At 36.6% G+C, this 22,977-nt stretch overlaps 1 protein-coding gene across 3 annotated transcripts in view; it reads right to left on the reverse strand.

Annotated features, from left to right (window-relative positions):
* CUL3 (cullin 3) overlaps positions 1-22,977 on the reverse strand; it is a 91,479-nt gene that overhangs the window by 50,417 nt on the left and 18,085 nt on the right. The window contains exons 2-3 of one of the 3 annotated variants that reach the window (XM_070619956.1): positions 20,172-20,369; positions 486-599 (exon numbers count right to left, since the gene is read on the reverse strand). In XM_070619956.1, the coding sequence (XP_070476057.1) occupies positions 486-599; positions 20,172-20,369 (312 nt within the window). Of the gene's footprint in view, positions 1-485; positions 600-16,631; positions 16,747-20,171; positions 20,370-22,977 lie in introns of those variants that run through there. The other 2 variants (XM_070619958.1, XM_070619957.1) reach the window with 2 other exon arrangements.

Here is a 22,977-nt window from a genome sequence, read left to right on the forward strand (position 1 = left end):
GAAAAATGGAATGTATGTCTGAAGAATACATATATGGCAAGGATTTACTACTAGAAGAGATTTACTATTAGGAGAGAGACACAACAGCTATTAGAGTATAATCATTATAAAAATATTTGTATTATATGACAGCTCATCACTGAAGATATAAGGACATAAGGTTTTAAAAATTTCTAAGAGAAAATTCAGCTTTCATCTCTCATGTTGTCACTAGACCACTCTTACTCAAGAAGAGATGTTAATAAGGCTTTTTTCTCCCTGCATTTTAAAGCACAAGTACTAGATACTGAGGGGAAAAAATTAAATCTTTCCTTTTCAGTCTTCCATTCTAATCATTTAGTAACTATATAGACAATTAAGATTTTACTCATATAAGCTAAGGTTAGCCCTTGCAAAGGAAACATTGTTTATTTTTTTTAAAAAAGCACCATTGTTTTGAAATGCCTAACTTTTCAGAGGAAAAACAACAAAAAAGCTCTACTCACCATATACATTAGTATGTCTCTAATCATCACCATAGCTGTCTGATGATCGTTCCAAGCTTGATTTAGCGTTTGAAGAAAGTTGTTATTCAACGAATTTAGTACATCTTCTCGCACCTATTAACAGAAAAGTTCATTAGTTTGTTTATATACACACGCACACGCACTCAAATGTATACATGCAAATATCTGTTCAATAAAATAATGAAGTGGAATCTTCATTTTAAATCAAAGAAATATGTTATAGGCCACTATAAATATTTTAATCTATAATATAAGCTATATACAAATGACTAATAAATGTGTTTTGTATAGTCCAGACCTGTCTCTTTACCTCCAGAATCACAAGGCAACCTCTGAGGCATTTCTCAACCCTCCAATGACTGAATATCACAGAATAAATTCCTATATACTTATAATCAACCACAAAGCCCTGCAGAACTGGCCCCAGGCTATTGCCACAACTACATTTCCACTAGACCTTCCCTCCCCATCTCTGAAGAATGGCTGAGAACACTGATTTTGGAGTCAAACTAACTGGGCTCGAATCCCAGCTCCCTGACCAGCTGTGTGACCTTGGGTAATTACTTAATCTCTGTGGCTCAGTTTCCTTATTTGTGAAATAACATCTATTTTGTAGGATTGTTGGAAGGACTGAATTAACACTAGTAACACACTTAGAACAGTGGCTGGCACTCAGTAAACACTCAACCAGCAGAAACTGTAACTCAGCACCCCTCCAGCTCAACGGAGCTACATACAGCGAATGTGCTCTGCCATTTCTTCTGCCTTGGTTCACACAGCTCACTCCTTCCCTTTTTTCTGCTCAAGGTTCACCTCCTGAGAGGTCTTCCCTGGCTACCCTATTTCAAACAACAATCTCGATCTCTACTACTCTACCCTACACTTTATTTTTCCTCACAGTAACTCATCACTCTCTAACTACAGTGTTACATATTTTTATCTGTTTTATTGTTTCATCCACTAAAATGTAAGCTCTGTGGCAGGAGAAATTTCATCTTTTCCACGTGTACCTCCCACACCTAGAAGAGTGCCTAGTATATATAAAACTATTTGTATCTTCCCCACCCTCCAATACCATAATCCACCTCCAACATGGTAAACTCAGGATATCCGCCTTTGTACATAAAGTTCCCTTAAATCTGAAATGCCATCTTAATGCAATCCTGCTAAGACTACTCAGACTTCAAGAATTCCTTTCCCTTGTCCACAAGCATACTGCCACCTTCTCCCATACAAGGTTACTGACCACTACTTCCTCCTGCTACGCTATCAAAGGAATACTTGATTAGGAAACAGAATCTAGACCTTGGTTCTCCCTTTCTCACAAAGAAGTGTGTGTGTGTTATCCTCTAAGTTCCTACAGCACTTTGGCAACCTTTCCAGTTATTCAAATCCAACCAATCCTCCATGTCTAGCTCCTCTCAATAACTCCAGCCTAAACAGATATCCTCTATCTCCAAACAGCCTTCACTACAGATAACCTATAGTAGTGGTTAAATTTTTTCATGTTGGGGAGCATGTGAAGGCATGGTGCTTTTTGAAAAACAAATTATTTAGTATGTGTGTTGAGTTATACAGATATCTATAATAAACCTAAATTATAAATGCATGTAAATAAAATGTTATTGCATATTACAACTAGTAAAAACAAATGGTTGGAAGTGCCGAAGACTGAAAGAAAATACACTATTCCCAATATATGAGAGAATAAGTTTACTTAGAAAACTGGAACTTATTTTTTCTTATATATTAGAGGAAAAGAAGTCATTAAAAGATTTTAGTGATGAGACAACACATCTATTCTACTAAACATAAAGTATGAAAATCGCTAGCCTATATCACATAGTTTACAATTTTATTACATATTTAATCTTTTGTCCACAAGACTAAGGTCCTTGACTTCAAAATAAATCACCCAGAAATTACTCTATAAATATGGTGACTATATCAAAACTGATAAACATCCACATCAGTTAGTTGACAGTATTGTGTTAAACAAATACTTTTATACAAAGTGCATAACATACCATTTACCTCAACTCATTAAGTCTATCACTTGTCAAATGCAAACATTCCCAAGGTAGCCAACACAGTAAATTGAAAATGTGCCCATTTACGAACTCCCTCACCAAGCTTCATATTCTTTCACTGAATCACTAAATTTTGAGTAGCAATTAAATTAAAATCATGACAATACTAGAGAAGCTGAACTACATAACAAAAATAAAATTATATATTCCAAACATCAGAATATTTAGCAAGTGATTACTCTTAAGGATTTAAGTGAACTTCTGCGTACCCTTTGTTATAAAATCAAGTTATGTGTTAACTCTATTAAAACTCACCCTGATTTTGGAACGCAATAATGTGCTTGATACATTTGTTGGAGAAATGAAAAACCGACCAATTAAGTAAAAAAATGTTCTAAGGCACGTTTACTAAAATCACTGATTTATACACTTCAAAATACATCAAGTATTCATGTAATATTTATATGTATATCTGCCTTTCAAAAAAATAAAAATGTAATCAATTAGCACAATGTGTCATAAATGATAAAACTGCTTTATTTGCATCGGACTTCAAAAAATTATCCTGACAAACCAATAAGAGTTAATTTCACTTAGCAGAAAATAGCCGCTATTAAGAGTTAATTTTGTTCTATTTATTTTCAAATGATTACATATACACACAGAGACACATGACTAAAAGACATAAAATAAATGCCTTACACACACTTGCTGCAACCTCCTCTTAATTATTCAGATCACTCTATGAGCAAAAAATTCTTCCTCTAATACTGCCCCATAAAAATATCTTTCTACTCTGATACACAAAAAGTGAATGGATATTTGTTCAAATATATACAATAAAATGGTAGGAATGAGATGAAAATTCAAAACAGGCTTTTTAAAAAAACATAAATTGGCATATAAACCAAAATACACATCAAGTGAAATAAACGAGTTAACTCATTTTAAAAATTATTAACAATACAGAAAATTTGAAAAAGAAAGTAGTGAGAGTGCAAGTGTGGGTAACATTGATAATCTCACACCCTAACACAACCACCAGTAGTTTTTGTACCAGCAAAGGCAACGGGAAGGAACCCTGTTGTAAAGGTGGTACCAGAACCAAAGGGGCCTGCAGATCAAGTGCGACCAGTATCACTACTTAAGAAAAGCTACATACTGGTTATCCAGATGAAGAGTTGGAATTTGCAATAAGGAAAAACAAGTAACAAAGCCACAGAAGTTGAGAGTAGGATGGGACCAGCTGTAACAAAGAAGCTAAAATGAGTAGCTGAAAACTAATGGCTATGCATGGCACTTAGCCTTGCAAAGGTGGAAGCAGGACACAGACAGTAGTTTAGAACAGGAGATCGCAAACCGGGCAGAGAATCAGAACCATCTGAAGGGCAACAGATTTCAATCAAGAGAATGAGGACGAGACACAGACTGGGAGGAAATATTCACAAGAGACATATGTTAGCCAAAACATACAAAGAATTTATAAAACTCAACCATAAGAAAACAAACAATCCAATTTTAAACACTGGCAAAAGACCTGGATACCTCACCAAAAAGATATCCAGATGGCAAATAAGCATATGAAAAGATGTTGATGAAGATCATCAAGGAACTACAAATTAAAACAACAATGAGATACAGCCACACATCTACTAGGATGGCCAAAATCCACAAGACTGACAATATCAAATGCCAGTGAGCATGCAGAGCAACAGGCACTCTCATTCACTGCTGGTGAGAATGCAAAAATGGTAAAGCCTCTCTGGAACACAGTTTTGCAGTTTCTTACAAAACCAGACATATTCTTACCACACGATCCAGCAACTATGCTCTTTGCTATGAATACCAAAAGGAGTTGACAACCTATGTGCACACAAACCCCACACACACAAGTTTACACCAGCTTTATTCATAATTGCCAAACTTGGAAGCAACCAAAATGTCCTTCAGTCAGTGAACAGATAAAGTGTCATACATCCAGACAAAGGAATATTACTCAGCACTAAGAAGAAATGAGCTATCAAGCCATGAAAAGACATGGAGGAACTCTTAAGTGCCTATTACCAAGTGAAAGAAGATAATCTGAAAAGGCTTCCAACCATATGACATTCTGGAACAGGGAAAACTAAACAGACTACAAAAAAGATCAGTGGTTACCAGAGATTAGGGTAGAAGGAGAGATGAACAGGCAGAGCACAGAGGATTTGTAGGGCAGTGAAACTACTCTATATGGTAGTATAATGGTGGATACATGTCATTATACATTTGTCAAAACCCATATAATGTACACCACCAAGAGTGACCCCTAATGTGAACTACAGACTTTGGGTGATAATGCTACATCGGTGTAGATTCATCACTGTAACAAACGTATCCCTCTGGTGTGGGATGCTGACAGTGCAGGAGGTGGGGGGTAGGGCATATATGGGATACCTCTGCACCTTCTGCGCAATTTTGCTGTGAATCTAAAACTGTTCTAAAAAATAAAGTCAATTAAAAAAAAAGATTCTGGAGCCCACTCAAGATCCAAAGAAAGAGAATTGCTGTTGTTTTCAAAAAGAAAGAAAGAAAAATACCCAGGAGATTCTGATACAACAGCCAGGATTAGGAAACTACTGGCTGAAAAGAGCCAAATCGGCCATTTCTGTTCCTTCCCTTTGCCAAATTTCTTAAACATGAAATATGTTTTTATATAGTTGTAATAATAACATTGAAGCAATTCTGAGTCCTGATTTTTTTAAAGCATCAATTAACATTCAACATTAACCTTTGCTTTAGGTGAAAAATATCTAGCTTATCACACCACTTCCAAAGCACCACAGTAATTCAAAGAAAAAGGTTATGTTAGAATGAATTTTAAGAAAAAAGTCATCTGGGCTTTTAAGCAACTTCCAACATAACACGAAAAGTATGATAAAGAAAAAAATGATAAACTGGACTCCACCAAAATTAAAAACTTTTGTTCTGCAGACACTGTTAAAACAATAAAAACACAAGCTACACACTGGGAGAAAATATCAAATGACTTTTATCCAGAATATAAAAAAAAACTCTTACAACTCAGTAAAGAAAATAACTCAACTTAAAAATGGGCAAAAGAATGGACACTTCTATAAAGGCAATTTTGAGCATGAAACGATGTTCAACAGAATTAGCCATTAAGAAAGTGCAAATTAAAACCACGATGAGATACCACTATACACCTATTAGAATGGCTAAAATAAAATATACTGAAAATACCAAGTGCTGATGAGGATTCAGAGCAATTAGAACTCTCACACATTGCTAGTGGGAATGTAAAATGGTACAGCCCCACAGGAAAAGAGCTGGCAGTATCTTATAAAGTTAAATATACACTTACCATATGACCCAGCAATCCCACTCCTAGGTATTTATCCTAGAGAAATGAAAACTCATATTCACACAAAAACCCGCACACAAATGTTCACAGCAGCTCTATTTATAATCACAAGAAACTATACAACTCAAATGACTTTCAACAAGTAAATAGGTAAATCGATAAACGTGGTATATTCATACAAGAGAAGATCACTCAGCAACAAAAAGGAACAAACTATTGATACATACAACAGCTTGGATCAATCTCCAAATGATTACGCTGAATGAGAGAAGTTAATCCCAATAGGTTAAAACTTTATGATTCCGTTTAGTATATGACATTCTTAAGAAAACAAAACTATAGTGACAGAGAACATAATCAGTGGTTGCCAGGTATTAGGGGTGGGAGGAGAGCATGACTATAAAGGGAAAACAGAGACTTTTCTGTGGTAAAGGAATATTCCATATTGAGTGTGAAGGCAGTTACATGAATCTATACGTCGGCTAAAATTCACAGAACTGTACATGAAAATAAAAGGCTAATTTTATTGTATATTGATTTTTTAAAACTTACAGCAATTATGAATCTCAATTTGTGTCCTGTTTTATTATTATTATATCATAAACACAAGCTATGATGCCACAATATTTACTCATAAAAGCAAGTTGAATACCAAAGAATGAAAGATGTAATTATTTTGAGCATATCAATCTTATGAACAAGTCTGCAATAATTCAAACTGGCATACTACATTCTTCATATACAGTTTTTCTTGTCCTTTTTCTTAATCCTTAGCAAAAATTAAAGTGAAATTACTAAGTCAAAAGGAAACTTTTATTTTTCAACATTGTAATAAAACCTGTTCACTAATAAATTAATGTCCAAGTTACAAGAAACACATCTGCAAATCAATCAAATTACTGGCAAAGGGAAGAGGAAGGCGAAGGAAAGGGGGATGACAGGAGAGGCCAGCAGCATGAGCATGAGTGCGAACTACTACCCTCTAGCCTCTGCCCTTGAGTTTGCACATCCAAGTATCTTCACGGAGCGACAAGGAGGCTGACCCTGGGCCAGCGCCTCTCAGCCGGGTGAAGAGCTGAATGACATTAATAAACTGCACAGTACCCCTCACCCTCTAACACACACACACAAATTATTTTTAATCATTAATTAAAAATTCTTCACCCTTTAAATTTCCATGCCTGGGGCAAAATCCCAGCCAGCCAACCATAATTAAATGTCTAGGTAATACAAAAAAATTCATCAGCTAAAACTAATTATAAAGATTTTAGTTCTAAAGTTCACTGAAACTAGAACTGAGCCATATAATTGATGATATGGGCTACTGAAAATTAAGGACTTCCTTCTTAAAGAGTCTCAAAACTCAGGACAATATTTAATTCAAATATAGACAAATATCTGAAGTACAGAAATTTGTATTTCGAATTACTTGCATTGAAATACACCTCATGTATTAAAAACACAAAATGGGGCATGAATAACATACAGCACATGCTAATTACACAAAGAACATAAAAAAGGATCATAGAGATATTATAATTTTAAGAGGTGTGACCTCCTAGAAATTAGTAGTAGTTTAACATTCATGCAGGAGTTAAACCAATCAAATTAGTATTTGCAGACAACCGCCTAGGGCAGTTACTAAGTAGGACTGTGACCAAGTTATTCCACCTATCTGGTCTGTAGCCCTCTTACATGTAATACTACTGGGGTTGATTAGATCAATGGCATTCACACCAGACTCCACTAAGACACTTTAGTACCACTGCAAGGCAGGCTCCATTTCCCCTGATTAAATATGATTGGCATTGGTTTTGTATGATTTTTAAAATCATACAAACGGGTTTTCCACAGTTTTAAAATAACTGAGAGCCACTGGATATCTGCTAAGTACCTTTCTGGCTACATTCAAAAACACACTGCTCATTTCATCTGATGAAACCAGAGTATTTACATAAATACGCAACATTTACCATGATGGAAAATAGCATTTAAGATCCCACTTATAACCTTTGAATTTTTTCAGAGTCCCGCATATGAGATCTGTGGGCTTGTTGCTTTACAAACTTTACTAGTTATGGAAATCCTATTTTCCCAAGGAATGCCATTAAATAATTATACTTGAAGATCTCAAGAAATTTTTCACTTCATCACACCAGAGAGATGACATAAACTTACTGACAAAAGTGGCTTACTACAGAAGTGAATGAGAGCCAAGCCACGGAGTATAGAGGACATCTCTCCTAATCTGACACAGAGTTTGAAAAATGCTCCACAGCTCTTTCCCTTACCCCGAGAATTCCTGATTTAAAAAATTACAAAGAGAGAGCGTACTATTTCGCTATTTTTATCTAACAGTCAAATACAGTGAACAGTGGCAGCACAGGAGTGTGAATGCTGAAAAGCCTGTCTTCCTGATGCAAATCACCGATCAACACTTAGGAGATGTGTGATCCCGAGCAACTTACTTAATTTCTTTGTGTCTCAGTTTTCATAAAATAGGAATAATAATAGCACCTATTTCAAGAAGCTGTTGTATGAATAAAATGAGTTAATATACACAAAATGCTTAGAACAGTGCCCAGGCCACCGTAATGCCATATAAGCATTTGCTACTGTTACAGCATTACCTGTCTTACCTATTCATTTTATTACTCCTACAGATATTTGAATCTTGCTACTCTAACCGTGGTCCACAGAGCAACATTAGGGGCAAGAACATCATCATCACCACCACCACCACCATCATCATCACCACCATCATTATCTGTGAGCTTGTGAGAAATGCACAATCTCAGGTCCTAGTTCAGGTCTACTACACTTTAACAAGATCCCCAGAAAATTTACATGTGCCTTAAATTTTGAGAAACAAGTATCATAAAACATAAAGATATGTTCACATATTCTATACAGTATTTTCTAAACTCTCAATTTCCACTTGATTCTTGCTTTCCTTTCCTCTAAAGAACAGAAATTTCTCCCTAACTGGAAGAAATTCTTTTACTTCATACTTTGAGGAGTTTGTAATGCAATCTCCTATTATCTGTATATTCAATGTAAATTTAGTGAATAGATATTGCTATCTCTCATAATACATATAACAACCTTCAGATTTCTGTATTTCAAAACAAGCTTCGACTAAGATTAGGAGAATTAATCTTAACTTTTGTAGATATTTTAAACTTGCCAATAATTCACTAATGACAAGAGATTCCTGAATGATATAAAATTCAATGCCCTCTTGATATTTTCTAGATTGACGGTATTGTTCTCATTATTTTCACTAACTTTTAGGATAAAGGTGGTAATCCTGATCAAAAGAATCATACCAGCATCATTAATAAAAGAGTAAGACAGCCATGCAGGGAAAACTTTTCTTGACTGCTGCCAGAAAATTCTTCTCTAAGTAATTTTACTAGTGTATATATAGTTAGTAATGTTAAGTTTAAGCATTTCACAAAGAGCACACTACTGGCAATTTCAAAATCAAACTCATTCCTAGTGGCAATACTCTTCACTCATTCTTTAAGTGCCCAAAGTGAAGCTCAAAAAGAACACATCGAAATCTTTCCAAACTGACAATTCAAATATTTAATGTTACTCTCAAGGAGCAAAGCAGGATGCCAGGCACTAAGGGGGATATAAAACACATTCAGCCACTTTACAATCTCTATGGGGAAACGGAGGAAAGAGGAGCCTAAAACTAGCATTCATTTGACCTAAATACAGGGTAGAATACAATGCACTAGAGAAGTCATGAGGTTCAAAGCAGGGGTACACTTTCATACATTAAAAAAAATTTGGTACATGGGAAAGCAAATTAAAAAATCATCTAAATTTGGCATCATTTTTAAGAAATACATTCTTAGTTCAAATATTCTTTCTTTTTCTTTTTAAATCACACACCTTAGGAAATCAGGATTTCTCTATGTGTAACATAGAGTAGTAAGTAGTGCCATGAAAAATGGTAGCCTTTTACCTACTGGTTGGAAAGGAAAACAGAAAGAAAAAAGTAGTATACCACAGAAGGACAATATGAACCATCATTTGTAAACTACTCCATTTCCAGTGGTTAAGACAATAAGATACACATTAAAAGCCATTCTTGCATTAGTACCATAATTAAACTCTGAACAAAAGGGACACTGACAGAATCAGTAGTAAAACATACACAAAGATGGCAGTCTTTGGTTTTCTTGACTATCACGGGAAAACCCACAGTTCCGATCACACAATCTGATTCCCAAGCACACTGAGACAATCCAGTCTCAAAAAAATCAAAGGTAACAGCCCAAAGATTACACTGTGCTTTTAAATGGTGAAATACACTCTGCTTTAATAATGGTTAGATTTAGTAATAAACTTGGATAGGTAGAAGTATTACCCCACATACAGAAGACAAAACAGATCTCAGCAGTTCGCAGATTAAACCATGACGGTTTCCATTTGACTGCTAGTATTCTTCTACAAGGTTCATTTCAGTGGACAATGACTGAGTGCCTACTCTATGAAGGAGCAGGAGACACACAGATGAATGAAAGAGGTCCTAGCTTGTAAATTCACTTATTTAAATATTAAAAGAACATCACTAGAAAATACAACAGAACAGACAGAAAGGGGTACTTGCCCTCACAGTGCTTACAGTCTACTCAACAACTTAAGTGGGAATAGTTGGCATCTGACATGGGTGAACTTGCTAAATAACACTTTAAACTTGGCTCTCCCTCAACATTTCTCTTTTAATCCTTTCAAAGCAGAAACTACTCAATTTCCTACGCCCCTCATATCCCATGGTTGCTATCTTCATCTCTAATAATTCCTAGTCCTCACCCTGCCCCCAAGAACCTCTTCCTCTTTGGGGATTACCCTATACATAGTCAAATCACTCTTACAAGTCATATTCATTAAGAGTTTCTACATCTAGCCTTCCTCTTACTTTCTGACTCTTGTCATCACCCTAAGCAACTGCAATATTCGATGTAATGGGTTCTCGGTTTCTTCCAAGTTTTTTCTTTAAATTAGAAAAAAGAACAAGACAAGATGGCAGGAGAAGAAAGAAAAGTAGCAATAAAGCACTGAAAATGGCACTCCTACTAAACCTTTTACTCTATCTTCTCTGCATCAGTCTGTTTTTGAAGATTCAAAAATAATGGCTCCCATCACCTGCAGAATAAAACCCAAATCCCCTACAACGTTTTTCAAAACCAGTCCAATTATAACTTTACCATTCTCATTTCCGAAAAACGCATCAGAAGTCCTTTATGTTCCATCTACAATGATCTACCTGACTATGCTCATCCCTACTCACCTTTTTCACTCATGCCATTTTCCCGACTGAGACTATATTTGCCTTCATTCACATGATGAATCTTTAATAATTCTTTAAGGCTCATCAAAAGTGACCTCCTCTTTCTACCTTGCCCTGAATTCCTCAGAGAAAATAATTGCCCTTCAAATCTGATTACCTCACTAGAATTGGGAGCTTCTTGTTGACAGGCATGGTGTCTTAATTATTTTTTGGTGGATGAAACACAGGAGAGACTCAGTATCTGTGGGCCTCTCAGCTGAATCTGTCTTTGCTAGTGAAAATCTTATTCCTGAGTGTTTCTATCAATGTCCTTCATACTTCACTGCAATCATTATATTTTGTACATAAAAGCCAGAAAAAATCTTTCTACATTCATTCACATTTGTCTAGAAAGGAAGGAAAAGTATTCAGAAAGCTTTATTACAAAAGCTAAGTCTGTTTAAATAACTGGCCTAGAAAACAGTCCAGAGCTTGATAAAACTACCAACTTCATTTCCACTTGCAATTAGTATCCTCACATAAACATCTTAATTTACCTACAGATAAACATAATATTAAAAACTCTGGCTCTTCTCATTCTCCCTCTGAAAATGGGGAGGAAAATCAATATACTGAAAAAAGAGTTTACATAGAGACTGGCAGCAAATGCGACCCTACATACAAGAAATAATCAGTAGGGTGTTACTGTACAAAAAGACTTCAGTTTACAACAAAATTCAAACAAGAAAGTCACCTAAAAATTGAAACCATTCCCCTTCAAGCCTTCAACTTCCCTACCTGTAAAACAAAGCGCTTAGAATTGATTAGGATTACAGGACACAGATTCAAGTATCTAAGTCCAAAACACTGGTCCTGAAAAGGCAGGGATCTTCCATATACCATAAATGCTTATGAGCCCTGTGTCTGGCACATAATAGGTCCTCAAGAGGCAGTTTTCTGAATGAATGAAAAGTGAGCAGGATGACGCTCCTTTTATTGTGCCTTCCGCCCATTCAATCAAACTAAGATATTACTGAAAAACAGGATATATGGATAGAATAACTTTGAAAACTACTGGATTAAACGTTCTTTTAACATTAAGAAGCCGTTTCTAGTAGAGTTAAAAAGTCAGTATCCTTTTTGTTCAGCTGTTTTTCTAAGAGGAAAACAAACTCTCAAAGTACAAGAATTTGCTTTCATAAACTCATTTAGGAGGCTGCCACATTCATTATTCAATTATTGCTGTAGAGTAATCATTTGAAAGAGAGGGGAAATTAAGTACAAGGCAAATCTAAGAAACCTGTTAAACATCACAAAATTGGGTAATAAAGTTCTTGCCACATTAAAAGCAAAGAAAGTTTCTCCCCTGACTTTAAGAAACAATTAAAAATGGAACCGTTTTTATTCTAAATGCATATTAAGGCATAATGGTAAACTGCAAAAATTGTGATCTTCCTAAGTCCTAATAAACCGAAATTATGAAGACACATGATCGTTGTTACAGAATTTTAAAGCTCACTCAGGCTAACAAAACCAATCCCAATCTCACTTTATAAATTAATAATATGAAGTCCAGAAAACTACTAATTTCTTCAAGATTGTTAGTGGCAGAATTAGGCCTCAAGCCTAGTTCTCCCCACTTCCTATCCAGTACTTTTCCCACTGCGGCTACTTCTAAGTTACTTCTTGTTGTTAAACATGGAGTGCTCGAGGTGGGTAGAAGAAGAAAAGGCAAGTCCTTGACTACTTTATTGTGAGTTCAGAGACTTTCTGTCAAGTGGAACCCCAAACAGGAATCTTCTAAAAGGAGATGGCTCCAAAAAAACAAAACACTTTAAATATCTTAAAATTTTACTTGTCAGTTATACTTCAATAGCTGAAGGGGGAAAAAAAAAACATAAAAAGATGGCTCCACCTTTGCCTAATCCTCCCCACAAGAAACAGAACTGATTATCATTATTTTTGAATATAAGATTGTCTTTTAACATTAAACACACACACAGACAAAATGGTTGTGAAAACCACAATTCTACTTAAATGAATGTCGAAATTAAATTATTTTATAATTTAAGGTTAGAGCTGAGTCTTAAAATACATACCGCTGACTCTCTGGCCATTTTCCAGTCTCCACTGCAATTCTCAATCTATGTGAAAGGTTTAAATCCCTAAGGGTTCAATCTGGAGCCCTCGTTTCTTTTTTGTGTGGTTTCATCTACTTTCAGAGCTTTAAGTATCAATATGCTCACAATTCCCAAACTTGCATTTCCACTCCAAACTTCTCAAGACAACTACATTTGCATATCCAATTTCACTGGCATCTTAAAATTAACCTGTCCAAATGGAGCTTCTATTTCTACCCCAAATCTGTATCAAAAAATGAAAACACCTAGCTGTCCAAGAGCCAAAAACCTAGAAGTCATCTTGGATCCTTCCCTCTTCCTCACTCCCTATCATCACTCTATCAGAAGGAAACAATCTTTTTAGATCTGAAACAGATCTTGAATCTGAAAACTGTTCTCTATCCCCACTGTCACTACAGTGGTGTAAATCTCCAGTAGTGCTCACCTGAATCACTGAATTACTCCTTCCTGTTCCTCTCACTTCAACGCTTGAGCCCTCTAACTTATTCACCACACAGCAACGAGGGTAATATTTTAATAACCTACATGAGATTACTTTGCTGTCTTGCTTAAAATCTTTTTTTTTTTTAAAGATTGGCACCTGGGCTAACAACTGTTGCCAATCTTTTTTTTTTCCCCTGCTTTATCTCCCCCAACCCCCGCTGTACACAGTTGTATATCTTAGTTGCATGTCCTTCTAGTTGTGGGATGTGGGACGCTGCCTCAATGTGGCCTGACCAGCGGTACCATGTCTGCACCCAGGATCCGAACCCTGGGCCGCTGCGGAGCACGCGAACTTAACCACTCGGCCATGGTGCCGGCCCACTTGAAATCCTTGAATGGCTTCCTAATGTACATCTAATGAAGTATGAAGCCCTTATACGATGGCTTCAAAGCCTGGAATGATCTAGCATATGCTTCTCTCTCCAACCTCACCTTATCCCATTCTTCTCCACTGACAATTCTTAATACCCCATTCACAATAGGCATTTTTCTTTTTCAATTTCTCTGGTCTAGAGATTGGCAGAGGATGGCATGCTCTCTTTGTGAAATAAAGCTGAACTGGAATGTGGCCATGCCCATTCATTACATAGGGCCTACTGCTGCTCTAGTGCTACAAGAGGAGCTGAGGAGCTGCGAGAGAAAACACATGGCCCAGAAAGCTGATAATGTTGACTATCTGGGACGTTACAGAAAAAATGTTCTACAGCCATTCCCTTTGCCTGGAATGCTCTTCAACCCACTTTTCTCATGAGCACCTTCTCATTCGTCAAGTCCCAGATTAAACATCACCACTTCCTCAAAGAGCCCTTTCTTGGCCTAAGTAGTTGCCCTCACTACTTTTCTCTATCACTGTGTCCTGTTTTCTTCATTATATTCTATAATTAAACATTTGTTTACTTGTTTATTCATTCCATAAGTGCAGGAATCAGAGGCATTCTATTTACCAATATATTTCTTACACCTAAATCTGAGCCTGGCAAATAATTAATACTGTTGAATGTTGAATCCTGTGATGCTAAGTCTTATGAGGATACTTTTCAGGCTTTGACAAAACAGTCTTTAAAAATCCTCAAAACTGGAAAATAGCAGAACTTTTTTTCCTCCAGTATAACCATGCACTTAAAGTTATTTAGGAAAAAAAGTTAAAGAAAAAACAACCCCTGTGAATTCTGAAATGTTTTCACATTTACTAAAACAAAAGATTTTTCTCATGGAGAGGCACAAAGGCCACATCACACTCTAAGCTTTGCTTTGTGGTCTTGAGAAATTCACTAACCTCCTTTGGGTCTCAGTTTCCTCAAAGGAAACATTCTTCTAGAGACAGGAAGAATATACTACCAAGTAAGAGAAATAGCACTTAGCTTTTCTACACCCACTTCAATTTTGTGAACTTATTTCCAAAGCGAATAATCAGCTACTTCCATTCCAAAGAAGCGTCCTCCCTTCATGTACCCTCCGGTAGTCTGTACCGCTCTGCTTTACCAAACTGTTCCTCAAAATATTCACTACTGTTCTCTTGAAAGCAGGGTACCACAAACTATAATGAGCCAACCCTGACGCGCCATGTAAAAACTGTATTTCCTTTGAATTCTTCAACAGGAAAAGATAGGTCCTGGCCCTCTATATCCTATCACTAAAAGGTTCACAGCAGTAGAAAATAACTTCACTTTAAGAAAACATATTACTAGTTAGGCAGTTCAGCTAACTGCTAAAAGCACAGTGAACACAAAATTGATGAATAGATCATGTAGTAATGCTCTCAGAACCTAAACAAGAGGCATATTCTGTGAGGCTGAAAAGAGTTACGTTGACACCACAGAACCATAAACCATGCTCTCACCTTCCAGTCAGAAGACACAATGTAAAGACAGGCAATATAGATTTTCATGCAAACTACACTTTTGCAGTGTCAGTAACATTCCTAAGTCCCATTTGGTAGAACAAATCGAGATTTCTTACATCAGGGAACAAACATTTTGGGCTATGACTCCGCCTGTCAGTTAACAACAACAACTTTTTTTTTTTTTTGAGGACGCTCAACCCTGAGCCAACATCTGCCAATCCTCCTCTTTTTGCTGAGGAAGACTGGCCCCGGCTAACATTCGTGCCCATCTCCCTCTACTTTCTTATATGTGGGACGCCTGCCACAGCATGGTCTGATGAGCAGTGCCATGTCCGCACCCGGGATCCAAACCGGTGGACCCCAGGCCGCCAAAGCAGAACGTGCACACTTAACCACTGCACCACCAGGCTGGCCCCTAACAGACTTCTTTTGACACTGTTCGCTTCATACAGCAGTACTCTATTTGTAAGGTTATTAAAAGTTTTTTCATAAAATAAGGGTAAAACTGAAATAAGATAAATGGAAAACACAAAAATGGAAGCACAGATACAAGCAGAGGTTCAAAAACTTAATTCAATTGAAATAAAGAAATCAATCTTTGGATATGCTGAAACTGATACATTTCCCAGTCAGAAATTGACTAGCTTAAGCTGGTCAAATGAATGTGGAAAAAAGATTAATGAACATTTTCACATGCTGGTGATATTATCATTAATGCCTGTGTAAGAGAAATAAAATTAAGAATTTAGCACATATATTTTTTACTTCTTTAGCACAATCAACTTGAAAACGTTCTCTGGAATACAGTCTAGGGAACTGCCTATACTTGGAAATGACAGTTAACCTTAGACATAGGACTACTTTAAGCAAGTTACAGCATGCTGAAGTTCTTACAGTTAGCACAGAGTTATTGTTCACATGACTTCAATTTCTACCTAACCATGTTTCAGAGTCCAAAAATCAGTCACTTAAACACTGACCTCACACTCTGGCCTCCCCTCCTCTCCTCACTTTTTGGATGAGTCAATTCTTGACCATAGCACATAACTACAGATGTTTTTTCTGCTTCTGTGCCCAAGCTGCAAAGCACTGCTTCAGAAAAAAAAAAAAAAAAAAAAAAATGACAAATCACACATTCAGGCCAACTCCCACTGAGCTTTTTTCCTCACTTGCCAATTCCTAGTATATTCCCCACAAGGGCTACTCCAAGTCTCTTCACCTCATTTTCAGAAGATGCATGGCTTAGTTGTTAGATTCGTAATAGTTTAAGAACTAAAGAATCACAGAGATATTACTGCCAACTCCTTCATTTTAATTATAAATACACCAGGACCTAGAATTGAAAGGACTATAGCTTAAAAACACCAACCCAATTTACTTGAAGCTCCTCACTTACCCTCAATTTCAGCATATTTATTGCATCTTGATCCATCCATTATAATGCCTCAGAGGCAGAGCTCTAGTGAAGTCAAAGACTCAGCCTGAAGCCACACTGCTTGAATGCTGTTCCAGCTGGCCCACTTACTAGCTACATGCATTTGGAAAATCAATTCTCTGCACCTCAATTTCTTCACTTGTAAAATAGAGCTATTAGCAGTTTCTGACTGGTTGGGTTGTGACCATTAACCAAGTTAATACATGTAAATGCACTAGAACTGGACCTAGCACATAGTAAAGGCTAATTAAAAGTTAGATGTGATCATTACTATCATTCTCTATCAAAACTCCAGCAAATGAGAACGTGCCCCTCTTCTCCCTTTACTTCTCCATTGTTCTCGATTCCACACTCCCTCCATATCCAGGAACTCAGTTGCTTCAGTCTTCTGCTCCTTCAATAGATTCAAGGAAATCTCTTCCACCCTACTGTTCTCCTACTTTCTTTTGATGCCAAGCTTCTTAAATAAGTCTTCTTCATTTCCTGCACCTACTTACCATAGTTTGCTTTTGAAGATTCATCCCCTAACTCTGAGATTTTCGTTCTCTGAATTCCAACAGTTATTCCTCAATATATGCTACCAAATGTCAAATTTTGATCTCCAGTTTTGAGTTCCTGCCCAAGCTCTAATCTGTGTATTTCTAAACATATGATAGTTCTACTTGAGCATCTTATTACAATCTCACACTCAAGTTTCCTCACATGTAAAATAATTTCTAAGGTGCTTTCCAACTATAAAAATTTCCAATATAATCTAAAACAAAATTCATCATCATCTCTACCGATTGCCAATCAGTTTTCCACTACAACTTCACAATATTTCTACTGGTGGCACCATTAATTCTCCCACTAACCAAATTCTATCTAATCTAACTTCAGAATTTCTGACATCATCCACGTACTTCTAGCCTGTCACCTTACTCAGATTTTTAGAGGTCTTCTCCTGTTTCTAGCAAACATCCCTCCAATTCTACATTTACATCATTCTCATCGTAAATCTTAAAATACTGTCACATTATCATTCACTTAAAAACCTCCAATAAACCTCCAAACTATCTTTGCAACACTATAATCCACTAATCCCCATGAATTATTATATATACCGTAATCAAACTCTACTTACCACCTAAGTGTACTCAGTTTATCTCTGTATAATCACATGACAACTGTCATCCTGGAATATCTTGCACAATGTTCACTTACAACTCAAATTTTTCACGGCTCAGTTCAATTTGATCCTTTCCCATGAAACCGTACAGTCTAGGGTAATCTCTTCCTCATTTGAATTCCTAAACCATTTATTGCCTATACAACTCACTTGCCACTTAATTATATAATGCCTCACACTGTTATCTGAATGAGTGTATCATCTCTCACATCAGAGTAAAAACAAATCTAAGAAGGGATATATCATATCTCTTCACATCCTCTGTATTTTCCTACAAAGTTGTGCACAGTAGGCACTTAACAAAAAACTACTGATTGCATGAAAAACACAATCACCTTGTTTTATGAGTTACTAGCTATGTGCTCATATAATTCCATTTTAGAGAAAGGAATTATAGAAGGAATAGTAGAAATAGAAAGTGACTATTCTGTAACCACCATAGTAATAATGATTCATGCAAGAATCATCAATGGATGCTAAACCATCACACAAAAGTTTCTTGGGGAACAGGATATTTATACAGTCTCAAAATCTCTCTGAACAAATCACTTATGAATTACAAAGGGAAAAAAAGGTACCTTCACAGTGGAGAAATCTGGCGAACACCAAGTGATCAAAGTTAACATCACCAATAATGGGATAAACTGACATCATGTGCCTCCTGATGTGATGCACTGAGGACACAACATCACTTATGTATTATTCCTGCCAAAAATGCATAACCTGAAACTAGTCATGAGGAAACAATCAGACAAACCAAAAACTGAGGGGCAATCTACAAAACAACTGACCTATGCTCTTCAAAAATGTCAGTGTGCTGAAAGACAAAGAAAGGCTGAGGAACTGAGTGTGTGACCCTGGATTGGATCCTGGATCAGAAAACAAACTGCTATAAAGGACATCACTGCTACAGAGGACCACTGGTGAACTGGAATGTGGACTGTATTAGACAACCGTATTAATGTTAAACTGCCTCATTTTTTACGTTGTTCTTTGGTTAAGTAAGAGAATTTCCTTGCTCTTAGGAGAAACATTCCCAAGTATTAGAGGGTAAATAAATCTAAAACATTCTCTAATTGCTCAGCAATAATAATGTCAATAATAGTAATAATAGGTATCAATAGAAAGATTGGCAAAAATGTGGCAAAATCTTAACTGATGAATCCACAATACAAGAGATCACTGTACTACTGATGCAACTTTTCCATTTTTTTCAAAATAAAATTTAAAAAACAAATACCCTAATACTACACAAAAACTCCAGGAAGTTTTATTTATCTGTGCTATTTTATATTTTCTCTGACAATCTAAAAGCAAGACATACTTGCAGTAGAAGAGTCTGCTCTATGAAAACATTTGTTCTAAAAAAACAAATACATCTTTTTGGAACCAAAGAACCATTTTATTATAATGTTTATAAACAGCCCATTACTAATTTATCTTTTTAAAAAAATTCATGTTTACCATAATAAAACAGTTAAAATGAATAAAGTCACTTTCAACTGGTGAAAAGTCTTAGGCAATATTTTTTTAAACAATGTAGTTTTATTAAACACTTAGAGGAAGTAGAGAAAGCTAACATGGGCTGACTGATTAAGCATTTTAATTACAGATAACTATTTTTTCCTTAACATATTAATAAATATTTCTAAATAACTGAAAGTTTGCTTCCTTAATTATGATTACAGAGAATATATTTATTATAGATCACAAACTTCATCTTCCCTTAATTATCAAAAATTCTGATTTAGCTAAACTTTTGAGTGAGGTTTTATAATAAATACAACCATTAATTGATTATTATTTCCACAGGCTTCCTGGAGCCTTGACAAGTAATACTTCTGGTCAAAGTAAAATACAGTATAAAGGATTTTCTGGATTGCACATAGTTAGCAACAGTCCTTTAAAGTTGGATACCTTATTTATGAGATGTTCGGTAACAACTTCTCTTAGTCCAGTGTAGAGTTTTTCTCCATGTTTATGCAAAACCATTGTATATGCATTTCTATAGAGCTCCTCAAAACTAAGACCACTGTTATTCTTACGCTGGATTTCTTGAATTGCATTTTTCAGAAGGTCCCAAATGCTGTTTACATATTTTTCATCCATGGTCATCTGTAATATCCGAGAGAGAGAGAGAAAGAGACAAAAAAAACACCAATGGTTGAATATCTGTCTGTATTTGTCCATATAGTAAATATTTCACATTATATGGCTATGATTATAAATCTGCATGACTTGGTAACAATGTTAACAATCTGTTTTAACAGAAATAAAGGGATATAGTTCAAAATAGTTTTTAGAACTGACAGAAACAATTTTTTTTTAAATCCTCTAAGACCTCCCTCCTTTCTGATCTGGAGCAGAACCGTCCACTTTAAACAAAATCATAATCCCTGAGGTTAACATTAATACTTGCTTTAGCCAAAGTATAAGACATCTTTTCCCTAAGTTTATTTAACAGAATACAAGCTCAGAGAGATACTGAAACAGAAACTGTTCCTTGATTAAAAAAAATTGGGGACGTGAACACTGTTTTCCTCTCCTGAAGATTTACAGAGCTCCTTAGCAAATTAAAGATTGGGAGAAGACCTGCAACTAAAAACAAAACAAACAAACAAACAAAACCCCCACATTTTCTTTGTTTAACCTAGCATTCTCTCATTTCCTTCCTTTCCCAGTTTAGATTCCACGGTCCATCATCTGTAACTACCTTGTATACACCCATAAACCACTTGCCCCTCTGTTCCTCCCTCCAAAATACTTGCCATTCTAAAGCCCAACTGCCTACCTACTCCTCACCTGCACCCATGTAGCTGAAAGTAAATGAAGAACAACACGCATGCACCCATATTCGATCCCTCGCAGTTTAAATTCACAACCACTAACCACAAGTGAGCCCTGAGTCAACCCCACAATCCTACTTTTCTAGTCTACTGACTCTACTCTCCTTGAGGACTTTACACCAGCTCCTCTGTCCTCACTCTACAATAATGACTTCCTTCCTGTTCCACTAAGAAAACAGAAACAACCTGAAGAGACAGACACTGCACAAACTCCGACCATGTCCACTAACCCAACTGATTTGCATACAAATATAATCTGCTAGTTCTTATGCTCAAAGTGCCAAGTTCTTACACTCAAATTACAGAGCAAGGACCGGAAACAAAGGCATCTAGAGACTTGTTAGAAATGCAGAATTTCAGGCCCCACTCCAGACCTCAGAACCATAATCTGCCATTTTAACAAGAACCCGAGGTGTATACAGAATGAAGTTTAACAAGCACTGCTCTCATTCCATCCCAACTCACCTACTCAAGGACCTCCCTCTAGCAATTTCCCTTCCTAGCATCATCAAATTTTTTCCTCTCTGCCAGGTAATTTCCACCTGTATTCAAAATCATCAGTTTCCCATCTTAAAAGCAAACAAATCCTCACAACCTCACATATTTCTCTTTCAGCACCACTGAATTTCCCTCTTTTCCATTTACAGCAAAATCACAGGGCGGAGGAGGAGGAGATGTCTACATTCACTGTCTCCAAGTCCCATTTCCCCCATCATATCTTGAATCTACACTAATAAAGCTTTCATCTCTACCATTTCACTGAAACTGCTCTCGAGGTCACCAGTGGCTTCCGCACTGCTAAATCTCATGCTCAGAGTCTCAGTCCTCGTCCTACTTGACCTACCTGGCAGCAAGCAAAAGAGCTGATCATTCCCACTCTGAGAAACAGATCTCTCACTTGCCTTCCAAGTACTACAATCTCTTGTTTTTCTTCCTGTTCCACTAGCTCCTATTTGTCAATCGGCTTACGGGTTCTTACTCATCACCACAACCTCCAACTCTAAGCCTCAGGTTCTGAACCTCCTGTCTAGCCACACTCAGTTTTTAGGTGAAGTTGATCTTGCCTATGACTTTAAGTTAACCTCAAAATTTAATGTATACTGTTTGGCTCTCTCCCCTGAATACCAGAGTCATATATTCAGCTACCTAATCAATGTTTCTACTTGAATGCCTATTAGGCATCTCAAATTTATCAAGTCTACAACAAAAATCCTAATCTTTTCCTTAAATCTGCTTCCCCTAGTCTTCTCCAACTGAGCAAATGTTCACTCCATCCTTCCAGTTGCCAAGGCCAAAAAGCTTGTAATCCTCTTTACTCCTCGCCTCACTTCTAATCCAAGAGGAAATTCTGTTGTCTCTACCTTCAAAACGTACCCAGAATCTAACTCCTTCTCACCTCTTCCAGTGTTCCTAGACTAGTCCAAACCACCACCATCTCTCAAATTACTGCAACAGCCTCCTACCTGCTCTTTCTGCTCTTGACTCACTATCATAGAGCAGGCAGAGTGACTTCTTCCTGGTTTGTTTTTTTTTAAATACCATGTTATTTATGTAATTTAAAAACGCAAGCACACAAAACTCATTTTACAAGGCTGTGAGGACCTACATCAAAAATACTAGAGTGCTGGCCCATGACAGGGGATGGGGAGACGACAGGGTACAGGCATCAGCACTGAAGGGCAGAGGAAAAAAATGAAAGGGAAAAGTAGTAACAGAGGGACCTTGCATGGGCCAACGAGAGTGTGCTGTGCCCTAAGAACAATGAACAACTTACATCTTCTGAAAACATAAATCAAATCATGTCACTCATCTGCTCACAATCCTCAAGTGACTCCTCACTTCTCTTGGAGCTAAAGTCAAAGTCCTTACACTACCCT

This window comes from Equus przewalskii, chromosome 5, assembly GCF_037783145.1.
Source record: "Equus przewalskii isolate Varuska chromosome 5, EquPr2, whole genome shotgun sequence".
Taxonomy (NCBI): Eukaryota; Metazoa; Chordata; class Mammalia; order Perissodactyla; family Equidae; genus Equus; species Equus przewalskii.